The sequence below is a fragment of the Papio anubis genome, chromosome 8 (assembly GCF_008728515.1).
Source record: "Papio anubis isolate 15944 chromosome 8, Panubis1.0, whole genome shotgun sequence".
NCBI classification, from domain to species: domain Eukaryota; kingdom Metazoa; phylum Chordata; class Mammalia; order Primates; family Cercopithecidae; genus Papio; species Papio anubis.
The window spans coordinates 135,091,971-135,114,228 of record NC_044983.1 but is presented as its reverse complement, the minus strand read 5'-3'; the positions used below and the strand labels follow the sequence as shown (position 1 = coordinate 135,114,228).

The window sequence follows — 22,258 nt, the reverse complement described above, 5'->3', positions numbered from 1 at the left end:
TGCAGGTGTCCGGCGTACACTGAGCACCCTACAGTGTTGCTGTCATCGTGATTTCATCCTCATGATAACCTAGGGGTGGCCCCATTTTTGCCTCCTTCCCTGTCTGAGCCTCCCCTCAGAGGGTCTCATCTGTAAGATAGTGGTGGAATTAGGTTGGGTTTCTAAGGGAGCTCCAGCTCTGGAAGGCCAGTCACTAGGGCTGGTTGAAAATGAAGTCTCATTGCAAAGTAAGTTCCCTCCTCCATGGGTCTGAACAGGGGGATGCTCCTTACTGGATTTGATGGGTCTAGAAGGATCAAGATGGCCTTTGAATGTTAATCTGTCACTGCTACCATTCTGTCTGTTCGATGTCTAGGGTTGAAAACAGAGGGTGTGACTATCTCCTATCTGTTCGATGCCTGCCTAGCATTGCTGCTTGGAAAGCAGAACGGAAGTCCATTTCCAAGGCTTGGCTCTAGTCATTAACCCCCTTGTCTTCCCTGTGATCCTGAGCCACCCACCTGCCCTACCGACACCACGGCAGAAGTTGACCAGCGAGAACCGTGATGTGTGAGTGCGCTGGCCTTGCCACTGCTCACCTTGGCCGTGTCTTATTTATGTTACATGTCAACTCCCGGCTGGCGCAGCCCCACTGCCCCACACTATAAGCCTTCCCATCCCAGGAGTTGGGATGGAGGGTAAACATGCGTTAAGATAGAGTGTAGGAGGCTTAAGGGGCTCAGCTCTTCCTGGGTGTCACCCCCTTGGCTGCCACTTCTTAGGCATCCAGGAGGTCCCAGAAATAAGGGAAGTGAAGCTATGCTTGTCCAGCCCCTAGCATATGCCATTCATGATGCTAAATGTTTAAATTACCTGTGCATAACAGAGAAGTGTAGAGAAGCGGCGGAATCCATGCACAGTGCCAAACATGTATACCGATGGCTTTCTGTGTGTCAGGTGCTGCTCCTGAGCACTGCAACTACAAGGTGGTGCTTACTCCATTTTACAGGACATCGCAGGGTCTGAGGCAGAGAGGGCTGGGCTGGAGATGAGGATGGAAAGGTGGGGAGGGCAGACCCCAGAGGCCCATCCCAGCTCAGCCTGCTCTGCTGGGCCTTCCTTGAACACCTGGCCAGCGCTGCCCAGGCTTGCTGGGTGACCAGCCAAGGGACCTGAGTCCACTCCCCACACACCTACGCGTCAGGTGCACGGCGCCATGGTTCCTGAAGCAGCCGGGTATGTGCAGAAACATGGTTTCAGAAGAGGACAGTATTGTTCTTCTGGAAGACCATGGAAGCCTGTAGCTCAGGAAGAAGAAGCAGGCAGCATGGTGACTCTGTGCGGAGAGAAAAACCAAAGCCAAGAACTGCCTGAAGCACAGGAAAGCTCAGTTTTTTGGTTTTTTTTTTTTCCTCACATGATCCACCCACCTCGGCCTCCCAAAGTGCTGGGATTACAGGCGTGAGCCACCACGCCTGGCCCGCCCCCCAGCTTTTTTTTTTTTTTTTTTTTGGTAAGCCTGGGACCACTGCTGTGTTTGAGAAAGGCATTGCGCTAAAGTTATTTCAAGGCACCTTGTCTTAACTCAAATGTATCAGACTTTATCTATTATCCTGGTGGCCCCAAGCTTTCAGTAGATTCATGTATTGATCCTCCACTCTGTGCTGTGGTTTGTAAGAATTTAGGGATGTCGTTGTTTAAAATGTGACAGGCATGGTTCCTACCTCTGTGACTTTGTCAGGGAAAGTGACAGAAAAGTATATAAAACCTAAAATGTAGAAGCTTGTTCATTAATTAGTACATTTTTAAGAGAATGGCTTCTTTATTTTAAACAAATAGAACTAAAGATAATTCCTGATTTTGTGAAGTATTTGCTAGTCATAGATTTTCCACAAGATGGGATTGCCATTGGCATGCACAGCACCAGCTCGGGCACCCTCCCGCACCCACGCATGGGTCTCCCGTAAGCAGCATGGAGGGGCTTGCTGCTTGCAAGGTGTTTTCTTAGGGACCGTGGAGAATCAACGGACTGTGATGCAAGGGACTGTGGAGAATCAACAGACTGTGATGCATTCTTCCTCTGCAGCGCCTGTGGTTTCCTAGAGATAAAAATGCACCCACAAAAGGGTGAGACAAGACCCTGTGAGCGCCATACACAGATTGTACAGTGCCCTGGGATTCCCAGGAAGGAACTCACAGGAGTGGAGAGAGGGCAGGACACTGTGGCCGGCGCACAAGCATGGAGATGGCGTGGAGAATGCGTCACCTCCAGGGCCGGGACAGACCTCCCAGCCACACGCTCACTCAGTACCTACAGCAGCCCCGAGGTTGGTGGATGCTGTGGGGTTTTTCATTGTACTCACAAAGACCTTGAGGTCAAAGAACTTCAGTCTCTTGCCAGGCCTAAGATTCAAACCCAGGTGTTCCTTTTTTTCTTTCTTTTTTTTTTTTGAGATGGAGTCTCGCTTTGTCACCCAGGCTGGAGTGCAGTGGCGCGATCTCAGCTCACTGCAACCTCTGCCTCCCGGGTTCAAGCAATTCTCCTGCCTCAGCCTCCTGAATAGCTGGGATTACAGGCACCCGCCACCATGCCCGGCTAATTTTTGTCTTTTTAGTAGAGACGGGGTTTCTCCATGTTGGCCAGGCTAGTCTCAAACTCCTGATCTCAGGTGATTCACCTGCCTCAGCTTCCCAAAGTGCTGGGATTATAGGTGTGAGCCACTGCACCCAGCCCAAACCCAGGTGTTTCTGACTTTAGACAACACACTTCTCAAGTGGTTTTGGTGGGGAGACATTTACACAGGGCTTGTGTTTTGGTACAACTTTATAGAAGGATTGTTGTGGAAGAGTAAACTGTACATATTTAAAGTGAATAATTTGGTCAGCTTTGATACATGTCTACACCCAGAGAATTTTCAGCACATTCAGTATAACAAATGTTTGTGTCACCCCAAGAAGTTCTTTGTGCTCTTTTTGCAGTCTGTCCCACAGCAGCCCCTGGCCTGCTTCTGCCGTAGATTAGCTCGTGTGTTCCCGGATTTTATATAAATGGAATCACATAGCGAGGACTCGCATTTGTCTGACATCACTCACTCAGCACGATGGTTTGGAGATTCATCCACGGGGTTGGCCTGCAACAGTAGTTTGTTCCTTTTTATAGTTGAATATTTCATTCTAAAAATATTCCATTATTTATGTATCCATTTGCCTGTTGATGGGCATTTGGATTGTTTCTACTTTTTTAGCTATTGCTATTAAATCTGCCATAACCATTCCTCAACAGACCTCTGCACAGACGTATTTTCATTGCTCTTGGTGAATATCTGGGAGTAGGATTTTGGCCCATGTGATAGGTCTGTGGATAACTAAGAAACTACCAGACCAGACCAGGTGCAATGGCTCACACCTGTAATCCCAGAGCTTTGGGAGGCCAAGGCAGGCGGGTCGCTTGAGCCCAGGAGTTCCAGACCAGCCTGGACAACATAATGAGACTTCATCTCTACTAAAAATAAAAACGTTAGCTGGGTGTCGTGGTGCACACTTGTAGTCCCAGCTACTCGGGAGGTTAAAGTGGAAGGATTGCTTGAGCCTGGGAGGTCTAGGCTGCCGTGAGCTATGACTGTGCCACCACATTCCAGCTTGAGTAACAGTAAGAGTCTGTCTAAAAAAAAAAAAAAACCAGCAGACTCCTTTGCGCGCTCCCATCAGCAGTGTGTGAGAGTTCTCGCTCCTCCATGCCAATCATTGCCAGTACTTGGTGTGGTCAGTCTGTTTCACTGTAGCTGTTGTGGGTGTTTCCCATTGTGATAATTTAACATTTCCATTTCCCCCATGACTGTGGATGCTGAGCATCTTCCCAAGTATTTATGGATTATTTGAAACTGTCTTCGGTGAAATGTCTGTTTAACTATTTTACGTATTTTTCATTAGGTTGTTTGAGTTCTTATTATTGGGTTTTGAGATTTCTTTACATAGTCTTGGATACAAATCTTTTGTGTAATCCGTGTGTTGTGATTTTTTTTTTCCCCAGTCGTGATTTGCTTTTGAATATCAAAAGTTTTACATTTGATGCAGTTCAGTTTCTCAATATTTTCTTTTATGACTTGTCTATCTTCAAGTTAACTTACCCTCTCCCCCGTTACCTCCATTCTACTGTTCTCCATTCAGGAGGTGTTTTTGTTGGTTTTTTTCTGAGACAGAGTCTCACTCTGTCACCCAGGCTGGAGTGCAGTGGTGCGATCTCAGCTTACTGCAACCTCTGCCTCCCAAGTTCAAGCTATTCAGGAGGTGGTTTTTTTTGTTTGTTTTTTTAATTATTTGTATTTTTAAGTTGTAAACTTTCCACTTGCCTCTCTTTTGTATTTTCTATTTCTTTGTTGTAAATTCCTATTTTTAAAACTTCATTTTGAATGTGTTTTCTTTTACCACAGGAGTCTGGTATAGTCTTGGCAGGTCCTCAGTCCAGTTAGGTTCAGACCTTAAGTTCTGCTGGTCCTATTGGGTGGGAGTTCACATCTCAGCTCCTCAAGCTCAACTCCCCAGGCCTCTGCTGCATTGGTCTGGGTCTCTCCAGTGTGACTTTGTTAATTTTTAACAACCAGCCCTGGATTATAGCAGTTGCTGATTTTTGTAGTGCAAATACTTGCCTTCTGGCCAATTTCAAGCTATCCATATAACGTCACTGAATGAAGAGTGGAGAAGAGACGCTAACAGTTGGCTCTTGGGAGCGGGAACCAGCTAGCTGCAGCACACTATTGGGTCTGTACCACCTGTGTGCCTCTTGGGGAGTCAGGCTGAGACGTGTGTGGTTCAAATCTCATTTCACGGCTTTCCCATGCTGCTGAGGTCTATCCTGTGCATAACTCAGAGGTAAATCTGAAACGTGTGTGTGTGTGTGTATGTTGGGTAGTCAAACCCCAGTTCTGTTTCTAAGGCTTTCTTTTTTTTTTTTTTTTTTAGACAGAGTCTCATTCTGTCGCCCAGGCTGGAGTGCAGTGATGCGATCTCAGCTCACTGCAACCTCTGCCTCCCAGGTTCAAGCAATACTCCCACCTCCGCCTCCCAAGTAGCTGGGATTACAGGTGTGCACTACCACACCCAGCTAATTTTTATATTGTTAGTACAGATGGGGTTTCACCATGATACCCAAGCTGGTCTCGAACTCCTGGCCTCAAGCAATCTGCCCGCCTCAGCCTCCGAAAGTGCTGGGATTACAGGTGTGAGCCATCGTGTCCAGCCTGTACGGCTTTGTACTGTTGGGTTGGGTCTGTTTTGCTCAGGGATCAATCCGAGATTTCTGCAGGTTTCTCAGCCACCACGCCTGGCCTCTACGGCTTTGTACTGTTGGGCTGGGTCTGTTTTGCTCAGGGATCAATCCGAGATTTCTGCAGGTTTCTATGCAGAATTAAAGGGTCTGCTTCTCTAGCTCTCTCCCCTCTAAGATTCCCCCACCTCCATATGCAACTCTGCAGCCTACAAAGACTCCACCCCTTTTCCTGGGCAGAAAGGCAGTATTTCTGTTAGAGTTTCAGCCTCCAGTGCTGCTGCCTGATGCTCTGTAACGGGGCATTTTTTCCACCCTGTGGAGAAAAAGTGCAGGGAAAAGTGGGAGACGCCCCCACCCCATGGGCGAGCTCATTGTATGTGTTGACTCCTCCACATTCTCCTGCTTTTGTTTCACTCCTGGATTCCTCGGGGAGCTATTTCTGTGTGTTTTGGGGAGCTCTCTCCTGTAGGCAGTGGGAGGCGGGAGTTGCAGTGGGGTGGCCCCTCGTGCTGGAGAACAGAAAGCTGGTGGCCACTGCAGCCCATCTGTTCTGGCCACATCCTCTGGGGCCACACTGAACACCGCTGACCCCCCTGCTCGTGAAAGTCATTCAGGTGATCTAAGGCAGTTTCCAGTAACTCATTCAGCAAACATGTAATGAGCCCTTGAGTTCTAGGCCTGTGAAAGATGAGTAAGACATCATTCCCTCCCTCTGTAGAATTCATGGTCCAGTAGCGAAGGAGGCAGACAAAACAGGCCTCCAGAGAAACCAGTGTCAAGTGTGGCTGATGATGGATTGAAATGCGAGCATAGACTGATGGGTATATAGCTAGCGAGGGCTTGGTTCTCGGGGGTGGGGGTGGGGGTGGGGGTGGGGAGGAGTCGAGGTGGCTTACAAAGCAGAATGTATTAGAGCTTATCCCTGAAGAACCAGTCGATTCCTAGGCCAAGAGTTGAAGGCAGGGCCTCCTGGCGGCTGGAATAGGATTGTGCCAGGGCCCAACAGCATGATGGTGCGTTGACGGTTCCCAGGCAGGATACAGTCCCATGGTACGGGTGTGCAGGCAAGAACCAAAAGTGCATGGGCCCAGGGAATTGGGGGACTTTGAATGCCTTCCTAAGGAGGTTCTGGCATTTTCTGCGACCTCTGCTTTCCCTTCAGCTCCATGTGGCCGGGTCAGGTGCAGGGCTCCTGTTGTCCACGGGAAGCAGTGATGCCAGGTACCACCGCTGGCCCTCAGGTGCATGCTCCGTGCCCAGCGCTTGGCCTGCGGCTTTTTAAACCTCACTGTTACACTCTCAGGTTAGCATTATTGTCCTTTACCTTCACAGTCAGAAAACACTTCAAGAGGCTGACTGATTGATCCAGATGACACTGATACTGAGGCAGAGCTTGGATGAAAGTCCGGGTTTCTGTGACTCCACACCCTGGAGTTCTGCTCCGTCACCCTGCACTAAGCTCTGGGACCTGGGACAAGAAGGCCTGTGGGTCCCTGGCCACGCCCCCTCCCCGTGCTCAGCATGGACCTTGTTGATTGTTTGCAAGGCACATTTGAATATTTCCTTTTCCTGTTTGCTTTCCCCCCTTTAATCTAGGGAAAATGAGATTGCACTTAGAATTGATGAAGTATGTAATTAGATATAATATCATTTTTAAACTAATAGCTACTGATTCAGTATGATTGAGACATTTTGTTAACAAAATGGGGGCATTTCACTGCCTTAAAACCAGTCAGCTCTCTACTGAGTAGTTCTCTCCAGGAGGCTTTTGGGTGCCTCTTAGTTCCACCAGCCTCTTCTTCAACCATCTGCTATGTCTGAGGCATTGGGTTAGGTGCTAGAAAGGTGAACACACAGACCTTCTGTCTCCGCTCTTCTGAGGACTCTCTGCACACGTGCAATGCTGGCCCCCTCAGACGTGCTTCCTCAGGGAAGCCACTAGAAGCACGGGGAGAGAAGGAGGCCGGCAGATGGGGAGTTTTACCAGGTGAAGGTGGGCCTGAGGCGAGGTTAGCCAGGTGAGGGTAGGGCTGAGGTGAGTTAGGCCAGGTGGAGGTGAGGCTGAGACGAGGTTAGCCCGGTGGAGGTGGGGCTGAAACTTGGGAGTGACAGGAGCAGAGTGTTGCGTGAAACGTGAGTGGGGGCGGGGACACCAGTGCGAGCAGTGCCAGCCACAGAGGCCCATGCAGCTCCCATGTGTTCAGATGGGGTGCCAGAAGAAGCCCACGGCGTGGTGTTTTACATGTCTCCTGAGCCCTCGTGGGGTGTTGTCACAGGGTCACACTGAGGCAGGCATCGTGTGGAAGGAAGAGAGATTTGCATCCTAACATGGAAAGATTTTTGTGGAAAAAGACTGATGCAACGTGGTCGTCTTGTATAGGTCCAGCTCCACTCAGAGGGGAGATGATACAGGGATGTTTACTTCCGTGGAGGCCGATGACCCAGGCACGGTGTCCCTCCGTAGATTTTCATTCACCTCCGGAATGGCTGGCATCCCAGGACCCTACTACTGTGTTTTAGCTGGCTTACCGGTCTGGCCCATCTGCAGCTATTCTACAAAAGCTGTTGCAGGGCTTGACTCTGCTGGTTCTGTGGTTTCTGATGAGCCTGATGAGGGAGGCTGCCACGGTGTTCCTGAAATCCGGGTGCCAAAAACACTCTTGCCAATTTCTCTTGCTTGCTTGCTTTAGTGACATACCAGGAAAAAAAAAGTGGCCAGAGAGGTTCCATATTCTTTTCCTGTCTACCTTCGGCTCTCTGGGCCTGAGCTTTATGTCCCAGCTCTGTCTGGTGTCCACGGGATGGATTTGGACCCATCCTTTCCCTCTCTCCTGCCTCCGTGTGAGGAAGGCAGGAAGATGCACTTTTCTTTGGGAACCTCAGATCTGGTCCTGGGCCACTTCTCACTTGGAACAGGGGGAGGAAGCCATGCCTCACCTGTTGTCCTATGGAGGCTGCCCCAGCTCTTGCGGCCAGCCATGCCTGTCTGGCCCAGGGAATGACATGTCGTGTGTCCACGTAGACTTGACTCCTGGCAGTCACTTCATTGCCTGAGCTTCAGTTTCCTCATCTGCTTTATGAAGACAAAATCCATTTCAGGCCAGGAGTGGTGGCTCATGCCTGTAATCCCAGCACTTTGGAAGGCTGAGGCAGGCGGATCATGAGGTCAGGAGTTCGAGACCAGCCTGGCCAATATGGTGAAACCCTCTCTCTACTAAAAACACAAAAATTAGCCGGGTGTGGTGGCACGTGCCTGTAGTCCCAGCTACTCAGGAGGTTGAGACAAGAGAATCGCTTGAACCTGGGAGGCAGGGGTTGCAGTGAGACAAGAGTGTGCAACTACACTCTATCCTGGTCAACAGAGCAAGACTCCACCAAAAAAAAAAAGAAAACCAAACCATTTCAAGGATTAACCTTGGAAGGAAATGAAAATAAATGAGTTAACATATGTGATTGTTGCAAACTAAATATTCTCACTCTCTGTAGTTTATGTCCTTTACTTTCTTCTGTTGTTTCTTTTCTGTGCTATCTTGCTTGATTTCCTGTCTTCTGAACATTAGCCTTTGACATTTATTTCCATGTGGGCTTCTCTGTCCATCTGTTTGACCATCCATGACAGCAGGGAGGGGCAGGTGTGCACACCCCTGGATGAGGCTGGTGTGGGGGGTGGCGGATGAGCTGTGTATGCTCCCAGATGCAGCAGTGGGGGGCAGGTGTGCGCTCCTGGATGCGGTAGCAGGGGGCAGGTGTGCACCTGAATGTAGCCCATAGCCACTTCTTATCTGGCCCCTGCTTACCTCTCAGCTGCGTCCCTCCCCAGTCCCCTCTGTCCACTCCGATGATCATCCAGGGTCCCTGGCTGGCCTGCATGCACTAGTCCACCCGGCTCTTTGCAAGTAATGCTGCGTGTATCTGGGATGGTCCTTCTCCACCCGCAGCCCTCTACCTGCCAGCTCCCCTTACTGCATGTCTTAACTTGGTCAACACTTCTCTCCAGCTCTTCCTGAAGCTTCTCAGGCAGGATCAGTGCCTGATACTGCATACTCCTCTAACATGCTACAGGTTCTGTATCATAGCGCTTACCACAGCTTACACAAAGCCTGGCTCTCTGTTGTCCATCTCTCTCATGGGCTTCTGAAGCTCCTGGAAAGATAAGGGCTTGTTTCTGGTTCATTTTATGTCCCCATGCACTGAGCTTAGGGCCTGCAAGATGACAGCTGTTCTCTGAATACTGCTGAGCCACCCCTAGTATGGTTTGTCCCAAGCTTCTGCCCTCAGATCTGGCCCTGGGCAGCATCCCTGTTTCTGCCGTGATGTTATGACTGCCTACCCTTGCACATTAGCTGGAGAAGTCGCGTGGTATGGTGAGACTGCAGAGCCTCGGGAGACTACAGCCGAGTGGTTCCATCAGCCTGTGTTTCACAGGAGCGGCCAGTGTCCTCTAGCTGTCCTGCAAGATCCAAATTACACAAATGTGATGGGGGCTGCCAGGGTCCCGCCTGCTTGGCAGGGTGGCCTCCCCGTTGTGGTACCCACACCTTCAGAGACCTGTTACAGCAGGTGTGGAACGTAGCCACGTCTGCGGCAGAGGTGATGGAGGCAGAAGCAGGCTCTGTGACCACCACACTGCCGTTCCTTGACCTCTCTCCTCGACTTCAGACAGGCACTCCAGAAGAACCTAACAGGAACTGAGAGAAGCTGAGATTTAGTCGGTGCACCAGCTTTTCATTTAAGGAAGTGTGGAACCATAACTTAGCTGCCTCAGCAGGTGCTGCTGGTCCTGAACCTAGCTCCTTCACCTAGGCAGTTGCTGTGGTAGCAGATTTTTCCAGCCAACTGTGAGCTGAATATGACCCTTTGGAAAAGCAAGGAAACACTCTGGTTCTCTGTCATCTAAGGCAGAGAAACTTCAAAATAGTTTATTTTCTATTACAATTCAGAAAGCAGGAGGGAGTGAGCCCTGTTTGGGCCCCAGCTGGGTGCCCTGCCCTGGGCCCACTTAGGTCGCTCACTGGCTCCTGGCTGCCACTGTGTAGGCAGTGGCTCCTTTCTTTACGGACCAGGAGGGAGGCTCAGGGACAGGGTGACTTGCCCAAGGGCACAGCAGATTAGAAGTAGACCCAGGCGGAAACCAGGTCTTTCAGACTTTAAACGAATAGCAGAAAAGTGGTAAAGAATCTTTGTTTGTTTGTTTGTTTTGTTTTGTTTGAGACAGACTTTCACTCTATCACTCAGGCTGGAGTGCAGTGGCATGATCTCGGCTCACTGCAACCTCTGCCTCCTGGGTTCAGGTTATTCTCCTGCCTCGGCCTCCAGAGTAGCTGGGATTACAGGTGTGCACCACCATGCCCGGCTAATTTTTGTATTTTTAGTAGAGATAGGGTTTTACCATGTTGGCCAGGCTGGTCTCAAACTCCTGACCCCAAGTGATCTGCCTGGTTTAGCCTCCCAAAGTGCTGGGATTACAGACATGAGCCACCGTGCCCCAGTGGTAAAGAATCTGATAGGTATTTTACTCTTAATACAAACATCTTCAGAATTTTCAGTGAGGAGCATTGGAGAAAAACCAAAAACCCACCTTTAGAGACAGAGTAAATCTGGAAGAGTGTTGGAACGATTCCCAGCACTAGGCGGAAGTGTCCGGGCAATGCCATGCTGTGCCTGGGGTCTGAGCGGGTCACGAAGGGTAAAACCAGGGAGCATGCAGACCGTGCTGCCTTGGGCCCTCGAGCCACTGCTTTCCTGCACATGGGGTCCTCCGCACCTGCTCTGGGCCACACGCTGGTAGCATGGGGGCAGCAAGTTGAAGAAAACAGCTCTGACACAACCAAGGTGAGGATGGAGTGGAGACGCAGACACTCTGATATTAGCTTGAGTGAAGTGTTACCTATGAACACGGTCAGTGGGTGAAAATAATGCCCAGAACATCTCGTATTTATTTTGCATTTTATACCTTCACAAAATGTCTTCATAAAAGCTACCTAGTTTGATCTTTATCACGATAACTTCCTTTAATAGCCATACTTTTTAATAACAGCTTTATTGAGATTTGATTTGCACACAAGGCAGTTTACCCATTTAAAGCGTATGGCTCAGTGATTTTTGTTTATTCACAGAGTCGTGCCACCATCGCCATCGTCCACTTTAAAACTCTTGAATTGCTCCCAAAAGCATTAGAATAGCTATAATTGTTTTGAGCATCAATTATGTGCCAAGTGGTTCAAATCAATTCTCCCAAATCCTGACTAGCCCTGCAATATAGGAGATCCACGTTGTGGATCAAAAACCAAGGCCTGGGGACACTCAAGTGACTTGCCTTTGGTCACAAAGCAAATAGGTGAGAAGAGGGTTGTGCTCCAGTCTGTGTTGCTGCAAGCCCATGCCCGTTCCTCTGCACAGCACCCCATCCCAAATGCAGCCCTGCAGCCGGGACACTCGCCCCAGTGCCAGACCCTCAGGGAGTGGAGAGCAGTGGTGGGCGCCTGAGCTCTGCCTGCTGACTCCAAGGCCTGGCCCTGCATGCTGTGCTTCAGAGGCCATGGAGAATGAGGCCCTGGGCACCGGCTCCTCCCTGCTTTTGCTTTTGCTGGACCTGTGGCCGTTTGGACCCAGCAGGCCAAGCAGTCCTCAGGAGGCCTCTGCAGAAGGAAATCAATTAAACACGACCCGTGGTGCAGGAGCCCAGGTCTTGCGCTGCCTTCTGCCGTTTGAAGAGGGAGGGCAGCCAGCAGCCAGTGGCATTAGGTGAATTCCATTTTCTTAAGCACTATTTTCTGCGCTGAAGCAAACAGTACTTAAAGGTCCTAAAATAAACATTGATCCGGAGAAGTGCAAGCGGAGGGGCTGTGCTTCCCACGGCAGTGCTGGCTGGGATGGAGGGAGAAGCTCCCGACGTGGGGCACTTCCGAGCTGAGAACGGCACTGCTCGGGGAAGGCAGTGTCTGGCTGAGTCCTAAAGCACAAGGCCAGCTGGCTCCATGGTGGGAGGGCTGGGGAGGGCCCCTTGCTCTGGCTGTCTTGCTCACGCTCTGGTGACTGGCGGGTGATTTCTACTCGTATGAACTCAGTACACCTCTCTGTGACGTGAGGGTGGTGATATAGGATCTCTGTAAGCATAAAATGAGATGCTGTGTATTTGGGGCTTTCCCAGTGCAGAGTAGGGGGCTCTTCGCAAGTTCCCTCCGTGGGAGACCAGCCAGGCCGATTGATCGAGGAAGCAGAGTGCTCAGAGCACACCATCTCTCTTCGGAGAAGCCACCTGTGCAGCAAGAGGCCACCGTTCCCTGATGCTCACTCTACTCCCAACCCTTGGCCTTCTCTGAACTCCCAGAATCCAAACTGAAGAAACAATGGGCCCCACTCAACCTCCAATTTGCAGTGAGGAGCTCAAGATTCAGAAAAACGAGATGCTTCCGAATCATAGACTGACATGATTGAAGGAGTGCCGGGCTCTGCCTCACGCTTGCACCTCCTCAAGTTTCTCCCATTGAGTGTTTTTCTAGCCCTACGTGGAGCAAAGAACAGGACGGCAGACTGCCTGGCCCCAGGCCACAGCTTGTTTATTTGCAGCACGGACCTCTGGCAGAGCTCTCAGTCCCCTAACTGCATGGGCCACAGCTGGCTGTGGGGGTGCTGGGCTGCTTGTTAACAATGAGCGGTATTATCTCCAAGCACCTGTCAGCGTGTGTGCCCGAGTTCAGGCGATAGGGACGGCTTTCTGGACCCTTATAGTCGATACTTACCACAGGTTCCTGGCTCCTGCCAGCCTGGCTTTGAATTCTCCGTCTCCTATTTGCCATCTCTGTGACCCTGGGCAAGCAACTTTATTTTCTGCAACAGGCGGATCTGCTCCCTCCCAGGGCTGCTGCGGGGATGGAGGTGGTGGCGTGGTGGCGACAGAGCCTGTTGCTTGGCAGCGGGGCGGGCCCACGGCAGGCCCAGGGGACAGGGGCACCATTGCTTTGGTGTTGGTGCAGTCCCTGATGGTGCTGTGATTGGATCACCTAGAGCTTTGACTTTCAGAATACAGCTTATCTTTCCCCTTCAATTGAAAACAATAATGCGGAAGGATTTCTCTTTTTTACCATAATTGATCTAGGAGGCTGAAGGAGAAAATGATCCTCTCTTGGGATGTGATCCATATGTCTGTGTTCACGCCATTTCCTTGTCTGCTCAAAGTCCCTTCTCATTCGGGATGGACGAGTCAGGAAGCTGATGCTTCCCTCTCACGTGGCGTTGTACTTCCGTACAACACAGAGCATAGGCTGGTGTTCCGCACAGGCAATAGATTCCCATATGATGTACCACATACATTTGCAAAAGTAGTCCTATAACTAACAACTATCTCTCAATGAAAGTTCAGTTGAATTACATGCGGCCAGTCCCCTGAGATCCGACTCCTTGATTTGTACTTAAATGTCATTGTGACTTCCCTGGTGAGGCTATCAGCTGTTCAAAGACTGAATTGGATGATCTGGTATTTTAAAAACCACCATTTTTTTATAGACTCTTCAAAAATCACAGCACCTTTTTTTAGTGCCAACTCTTGACTATTATTGTCACATTTGGCCATAAAATTAAACATGAGAATTGGCATTCAATAATCGTATTAATTTTATTTAACTCTGCCTTCAGAGATGAACAGAATCAAGTAGCAGTGGAGTGTCGCGTTCCGAGGAGCGGATGGAGGGCCGGCCCTGCGTCTGGTGTTTGAAAAGAGGCCCCTCCTTGGCCTTGCCTTTTCACTTTGCAACCTTAGGTCATCTTAGCACCTCCGCTCCTTAGTCTCTTCATCTGTAACGCGGGATTCAGAATCATGACAGCAGCCACTATTTATAGAGTGCTATTTATGTACCAGATACTTTGCTGACCATTTGTATCCACCATCTATCTTATTTAATCTACACAAAATCGTACAAAATGGGGTTTATCAGCCTCAATCAGATTTTAAAAACTAAACCACATTGTTTTGCACCTTGTGAAGAAGTTTAAAATTGTGAGTGAATGTGACTTCCAGGAGGACAGTGTCCTGAGGGGGTTTATGTAGTTGGACAAGCCTCCTAGAAGAGCCATAGTTTGATTGTGTGTTTTCTAGGCCTGTACAAAAGTAATTGCACTGACCTAAATATAAGCTCCCCTGAAGTCCTGCCTTGGAAGATTTGTGTGGGCCTGGTCCTTTCCTCCATCTGGGATTTAAATCTATTCCTTTTAGCGAATCTCTAGAGAGCATTTCAAAGTGCCAAGTGCATTTACACGCACAAGCCCCTGCCTCACAGAGTGACCAGTGACCCAGCTAGTATGAATCTTATTTTCCAAAAGGAAGTTTGGGTGCAGAGAAGCTATGGCTTGTGTGGAAGAGACGCAGGTGACTCAGACAGCGCTTCCCTCACAGAGCTCCCAGCCCAGGACCAAAGATTGCTCTCTGGTTCAGCAGACAGCAGTGGCAAGGACTGGCCTGTTGTCCCCTCTGCCCATTCAGCGAAGATGTCTCTGCCCTGATGTTCCTGCAAAAGCCCTCCTGTTCTGCAGAGAATCCTGGACTGGGAGCCCAGACTCAGATTCTTGTCTTGGTCAGACATGAACAGCGGGTAATATGCCTTGTCCTCAGCATGAAGTCCTTACTTTATTAAAAATTGAAACAAGGCTGAGCATGGTGGCTCATGCCTATCATCCCAGTATTTTGGGAGGCTGAGGTGGGAAGATCAGTTGAAGTCAGGAGTTCGAGACCAGCCTGGGCAACATGGTGAAACCCCATCTCTACTAAAAATACAGAAATTAGCCAGGTGTGGTAGTATGTGCCTGTAATCCCAGCTGCTCGGGAGGCTGAGGCACGAGAATCGATTGAACCCGGGAGGCGAAGGTTGCAGTGAGCAGAGATTGCACCACTGCACTCCAGCCTGGCCAACAAAGCAAGACTCTGTCTCAAAAAAAAAAAAAAAAAAATCAAAATAATAACATTAGAACCCACTGTAGCGAAAAGGCATCACTCAAAGGCTGTTACAATACTGGGCAGACCCCTGGGCCAGGCCTGGCACCGCCACCCTCTGGGAGCCCGCCCAAAAGGCCATTCCTGCCAACACCCGCTGTAGATGAGGCAGGCGACTTCACCGTTAGTTCTGCGCAGGTTTCCTCACTCACCTTTTCCACGCAGTTTCCAAAGATAATGATTTCCCACCACTTTGCTGTGACTTGTCAGAGCATCAGCCATGGTTCCGAATCACTTTTTGGATACGTTCTGATGGGGAATTGCATGAATATTCTCTGATGTGTCACTCACCCCAACATAAGACCTCACCTGTGTGTTTAAGCTTAAACCCAGGGCGAGGGGGGATGTGCCGCCGCATGCAAACCACACCTGCAGGTGGGCAGGCGTCTGAGGCCGCGGGGGCCAAGTGGTGAGGACGGTGGCATGAATGTGGCATCACGGTGTCCTTGCTTTGTTGTTGTTATGAAAAGCAACTTGCTCATTGAGAAAGTCATTACGGAGCCATCAAGGCGCTCAGCTGGTCATGGAGTGTGGGCTGGTGATGGTAGACCCTGCTGCTGGTACTAAGAACTTGCAAACCCTCCCAGCTGTTAGGTGCAGGTAGCGCTGACTGCATTCCGCAGAGATGCTCAGGGAAGTGCCAGGCCTCGCCCCAAAGTCACCTCCAAGCCGAGCTGGGCATCCAGCCCAGGTGGTGGGCTCCGAAGCCTGCCGCCATCTCCCGCTGTGCTGCCACCCGCTACCCACCATAATGGACAGGCCACTGCCAGCCACACCTCAGCACCTTCCACCCTTCCCCTCTGGAAGACAACGACTGCAATAGGTGGTCTCAACTTCGGGCCCCTTGGTGGCCCTGGGTTTCTTCCTTACCTTCCAACACCCAGGTGTCCCTGCCTGCAGGTCGTCTCCCTGTGAGCCTCTCAGCCAAGTGCCACCACCCCACATGCCCTCTGGCACTCCCTGTGGGGCAGACACCCTGTCTACCTCTCTCCAGCCACCCACCATCATCGGGAGCTCTACGCTCCACACGAGTGACAAGCCTCAAACCTAATGGCCTTGGCTCTCATTTAAAGTTCTGGCAGTGCTGCCACTGAATATAGAGCAAGGTCACCTACCAGGGCAGCCAGCCAGGGGCTCTCACCTTCTATGATGCAGGCCTTGCAGCTGCTGCACACAACACAATGGTGTCTTCCGGCAGAGGTGACCTCAGGTGTGAGGACTCCTCCATGGGAAAACCTATTGCAGTTTGCCAGGTTAACAGTCACAGGGCCGCCGTCACTTCCTGGTGGGGAGGAACCAGGAGAAAGGGGGCTTGGGTTTAGGGGCTGTGCCTGGGACCACGTGGATAGAAGTATTAGAGGTGGATAGAGGTATTAGGTAGAGCTCCTCTGTGGTTTGGGAAATTCATCCTTGGCTCTCGGAATTCTGGCAATAGGACTTGAAGCTGGTTGACCTTAGGTGAGTCACTCAATTTCTTGGTAAGCCAGTTTTGTCACTGCAGGAAGAGGAATGCTGCCTTTGTTGCCCATCCCAGGGCTGCAGAGGAGAGGGTGATTATAAATGTGGGAAGCAGTTGGCTGTTAACACAAGCAGCAGCGGCCTGTTGGGGGCAGGGTCTGCAGTTCCAGGGTCTCTGTCCCATGCTGCTCTGCAAACAGCATGAGCAAGAAATGATCTCTCATTAGGTGTCCTGCCCAAGCAAAGCAGAGCCGACTAAAACTCAAGACAAAACACAGAGGACGGAGTCTGTGACCCAGGCTCTGAGCGAGGCTTGCTAGCTCCGTGGTGTCGGGCCAGATGGCTTGGACACTGAGAGCTGCAGCCTGTCATCTGTAACATGAAGCAGAGCACGGCCTTCCCTGGGCTGGCTGTCAGTTAGAAAAGATGAGCATGCACACAGAACACCCAGGGCCGGGCTTGGCACACAGCACGTGCTCCTTACATTTTGTTTTCTTCCCTTTTCTGTTTTATGGGCAGAGTTGGCTACAGTTTTGTTAAGGTTGGAGGTGGGTAATAGAGTATGATGATTATTCAACCAGAAATTGTTTGAAAGATACCCCCAGATAATCACACATATGTAGTTCCAGTGGCCGCAGTATCCGGTGTGTGCTCTGACCCAGGGAGCTGCCTGTTGGCTGCTTCTCCCTTCTGTGTTCAACAGGAAGAGAACTTGGTACAGGGGACTATTGTCAAACTCAACTGAGAGGTGAAAGTTATTAGTTCCTTTTGGATTATCAAGCAGTGAACTTAAGCTGGCCTTTTTAGCAAAACTTAGGAAATATTCTGACCTTTTGTTTGAAGAGAGCACTAGTTTGCTTCAATCTGCCTCTGAGGTGGGGAAGTAAGAGGAGCTTTTTGCTGGGTGGAAAATTAGAAGCTCTCGCTGCACGGGTAGGTTACTCACAAGGGAAGAAAGAGACATGGTTAGTAAGCTTCTGAAAAAATGTTCAACCTGAGGGGGAATTCAGACCTGCACATTAAAACATCAGTGAGGTGGCATTTTGCCTATCACTGCAGAGATTAAAAACTGATCATCGCCAGTATTGGCCGTGGTGCAGAGAGGGAGACAGGCCTGTCCGTGCTGCTCAGGGATGAGCTTCTGGAAGATTCCTCTGAGCCTGAAGCACCTCACAGCCTCCAATCAGTGGCTCCACTTCTGGAAACAGATCCTGAGAGTCAGTCATAAGTGCAGGCAGAAACACTCAGCACAAAGATGTTTGTCAGGCCTTTTTCTACAGCAGTCATTTTTTTTAAAATGTGAAAGAGAGCAGGGAGTCCAAAAGTAGGAGAACCGTTCTGTAGGCTACGATACACCCTAAGATAGAATATTTTGCAGACTAATTTTTAATGATGGGAAAATGTTCATGGCATATTAAAGGAATAAAACAAGACGTCAAACTGTGTGTGTGGGTGTATTTCTTTGTGTATATGATACATCATGATTTATAAATATGTATGTAGTGATTTTAAACTATGTTAAATACAAATACTTAGGGAAAAGACTGTAAAGATATTAACATTAGAGTATAATATTTGAATGCTTTTATTTTCTTTTTTATGCTTTTTCTGTCTTCCAACTATTTAAGCTATCTATTTAGATAACCAGAAAATAATAGTAAAAGTGATTTTTTAAAAAGCCATATTTTGCAACAAAAGCGCCGTTCTCTGCTTACGGGGAGCGTCTCTAGCTCTTCTGGGGCTCAGCCCCACACATGATGCCTCAGGCCGAATGCTAGAGATTTATTGACACTGCAATAGTTCTTTCCCAAGCTGTCCTGGAGACCGAGACTACTTCTTTGGGTTTAATCTTGTCTTTATATCCCCTTAACAGCAGGTCCTCTTATTTCTTGCTTGTTCAAGGGACTAGCCACAGAGGCCAATTAGAGCATGGTTTTGCTGAATATTTTGGCCATAGCACAGTCTGTGCAATAATAAAAAAGGCCTACTTTTTTTTTTTTTTTTTAGACGGGGTCTCGCTCTGCCATTTAGGCTGGAGTGCAGTGGCACCATCTCGGCTCACTGCAACTTCCGCCTCCTTAGTTCAGGTGATTCTCCTGACTCAGCCTCCTGAGTAGCTGGGTCTACAGGTGTGCGTCACCACGCCTGGCTTATTTTTGTATTTTTAATAGAGATAGGGTTTCAGCATGTTGGCCAGGCTGGTCTCAAACTCCTGACCTCAAGTGATTCTGCCTGCCTCGGCCTCCCAAAGTGCTGGGATTACAGGCATGAGCCACTGTGCCTGGACCAAAACGCCTACTCTTATCCATTGACTGATGAACCCTCAGTCATTGTATTAGTTTGTTTTCACACTGCTGATGAAGACGTACCCGAGACTGGGCAATTTAGAAAAGAAAGAGGTTTAATTGGATTTACAGTTCCACATGGCTGGGGAAGCCTCACAATCATGGTGGAAGGCAAGGAGGAGCAAGTCACGTCGTACATGGATGGCAGCGGGAAACTTCCCCCTTATAAAACCATCAGATCTTGTGAGATTTATTCACTACCATGAGAACAGTATGGGGGAAACTGGCCCCATGGTTCAATTATCTCCCACCAGGTCCCTCCCACAACACGTGGGAATTATGGGAGTACAACTCAAGATGAGATTTGGGTGGGGACACAGCCAAGCTATATCATTCTGCCCCTGGCCCTCCCAAATCTCATATCTTCACATTTCAAAACAAATCATGCCTTCCCAACAGTCCCCCAAAGTCTTAACTAATTTCAGCATTAACTCAAAAGTCCACAGTCTAAAGTCTCATCTGAGACAAGGCAAGTCCCTTCCGCCTGTGAACCTGTAAAATCAAAAGCAAGCTAATTATTTCCTAGATACAATGAGGGTACAGACATTGGGTAAATACAGCCATTCCAAATGAGAGCTGAGGGGGGCTGTGGGAGGGGCACGCCCACCTGCCTGAGAAGGAAAGGGTTGGGGGAGGAGGCAGGCAGCACTCAGAGGATAAACAGGAAGTTCCCAGTGGGCCGATGGGTCCCCAGGGTTAAATAATTGTCATCGTTCTCCATGACTGTCTGCACAGGACTGTAAGTCGCCATCCAGCTCACTGTCTATGGCACATTGGTTCTTCCCTGCCTTGCTGTGTTATGGAACTGAAATTTTTGTCTGGGGTAACACAGGTCTTCCCAGAGGTTTGAAGCAATGACTGTGTCTTCAGCTCCAAATTGTGTGTTGAACCAGCTCTGAAGTCAGGGCCACCTTGGGAGTCTATTATTTCATTTTCTTGGAATGAATCCATTATGAATTACTAACGATAATGATTCATTATAGTGTCTCACGCTGGCATGTGCTGATTCTCCAACAACCGACAGAAATTGCCCTGCTGATGAATTCTCTGCTGTGTTTTCCGCTTTCTCGTAGAATGGCTATTCAAGTGGACAAGTTCAACTTTGAGAGTTTCCCGGAGTCCCCTGGGGAGAAGGGGCAATTTGCAAACCCCAAGCAGCTGGAGGAAGAGCGGCGGGAAGCCCGAGGCCTGGAGATCCACAGTAAGCTGGGCATCTGCTGGAGAATCATATCCTTTTCCGGGGGCCACCTGGGCCTGGGGGCACCTTTGCTCAGGGTTCTGACCTATAAGAAAGACCTGTGAGGGTCTTAGCTATTGAATTTTCACCACAGATAGCTCAGAAATGCTGTGGCAAGGAGATGTGGACCAAAGGCTTGGCATTTCCTTAACCACTTAACGCTTCGAAGGCCGACTCAGAGCAGTATTGATTGGGGACGAGGAAAGGTCTTCTCGGAGCCGGTGGTGCTCTAGTCTTTGGATCACATGCTTCTTGCCAGTGTTGATATTCATGTTAGTGACAGGTTCTAATGGCCACCTATCAGTGCCGGGCTCGGGGGGTTCACAGACTGACAGCTGAAAACACGAGCGCAATTGTCTGAGAAACTGAAATCGGATTGTACAGCTTACCGAGGCATGAAGATGCCGTTTTGAAAAGGCGAAGAGAGTTTTCAGAAGGATTTTGTGCTATAAACACAGTGTTTCACAAAGTCACGGAGCCTGGTCTGGACTTCAGATCAATGCCTGACTCCTCGCAGACACTCCGCTGACTGACCCAGCGCTCTGGAGAAGCCCAGGTTCCCTCATGTGTTTGTTCAGCCATCTTTGGAGAGCACCTACTTTGGAGTCAGGCGTTCTGCAAGGCGTTTAAAAGGCTGAGACGCAAAGACAAGGTCTCCCTGCAGTTGTTTGTCTAGTAGGAAGTGGCTGTGTCCTCTGGGAATTAAACACTGCTGGGGAGCAAGGACAGAGTCCCCCGCCGAGTGCTGTAGGTTCAGAAGCCACTGGGTGGGGGCATTCAAGGAAGGCTTCGTAGAGGGGGTGAAGCTGTTGAGTGGCTGCTGGAAGTGGATAGAGGTTTGTTACAGGGACAAAGGTAGGAAATAGCCCCAAAATACTGAGGCATGAGAGCCCATCTCCAGGGAGGGGGCAGCTCTGATGGGAATGTCTGTTCATGACCTCAGTCATGCACACATTCTGCAGACATGGGGATACACGCATTGCTCCATTGTGTGGTCTGGGATCCTTCCAGATGGCCTCCTGGAGTCCGAAAAGGTCCTCACTGTACATAGCATAGGTTCCAGAACCTGAGGTCAATTCCTTTGTTCAAGCTAAAGGGATTTTGGGCCTGGCAGACCCACTGTCTCCAAAGAGTTTGTGAGAAAATAAGGACTCTACATGTAGATGGAAGGTTTTGTGAACCAGACACGAAAAATAGAGTGCTTGGGGACTCACGGAGTGAACAGGAGCAGTCTGTTGTGGAGTTACAGGCGTTTGTCTCTGGTACAGAGAGAAGTAAAAAGGTGGGGATAATGGGAGTTGTCTTTCCCTTGCATTCCCCTCAGAGCTCAGCACAAAGTCAGGGTTCAGCCAGTTCTTAATAAGCAAAATGCCATAGCAAGGAAGCAAGTCAGACTAGTTCCCACCCATCACCCCATTTATCTCCTCCACATCTCCCTGACCAGCACTGTGGCTCCCACGGAGGAAATTGAGTCTCAGCCATGATGGGTAGGGCCAGGGACCAACCCAGGTAAGTTTGCCGGCAAAGTGCTCACCCCTCAAGTCTCAGACTTCAAACGAGAAGGCTCCGCAGACAACTCCCTCACTGTCAGGCTGGGGAAAGGAGGGACCCCTGGCACTTACCTCCTGGCGTCTATGCTGGGTCTTGGGTCTTTCTGATGGGCCCATGTTTCTGGTAATCTTTCTGTCTTTCTGTTGGGTCTTTCTGATAGGCTGAGGGTTGGAGAGGCTCTATGTGAGGCAGGAGGCATCTCTCACTCGGGGTCTGAGATTCAGCTTCGGCCGGGAGCCCCGTGCAGAGCAAAGCGGTCCTGGATGGTCTGATGCAGCCCCAGCTCAGCGCCAGCAGCACGAGTGGAGGAAGGGGCAGGTGCATCGTGTGCCTGGCAGGAGATTATTCATTCTCCTGAATGATCTCTCTCTGCGCTCAGATAAAAGCCAGAGCCCTAGGATGGTTGGGATTTTGACCTCTGTGTCCCCATACTTCAC

General features: G+C 49.8%; 1 protein-coding gene across 5 annotated transcripts in view; it reads left to right on the top strand.

Annotated features, from left to right (window-relative positions):
- Nucleotides 1–22,258, top strand: part of TRAPPC9 (trafficking protein particle complex 9) — a 713,063-nt gene that overhangs the window by 518,560 nt on the left and 172,245 nt on the right. For all 5 annotated transcript variants that reach the window (XM_017962346.3, XM_017962349.3, XM_017962347.3 and 2 more), the window contains one exon: nt 20,107–20,260. In XM_017962346.3, coding sequence (XP_017817835.2) covers nt 20,107–20,260 — 154 coding nt within the window. The remainder of the gene's footprint in view (nt 1–20,106; nt 20,261–22,258) is intronic.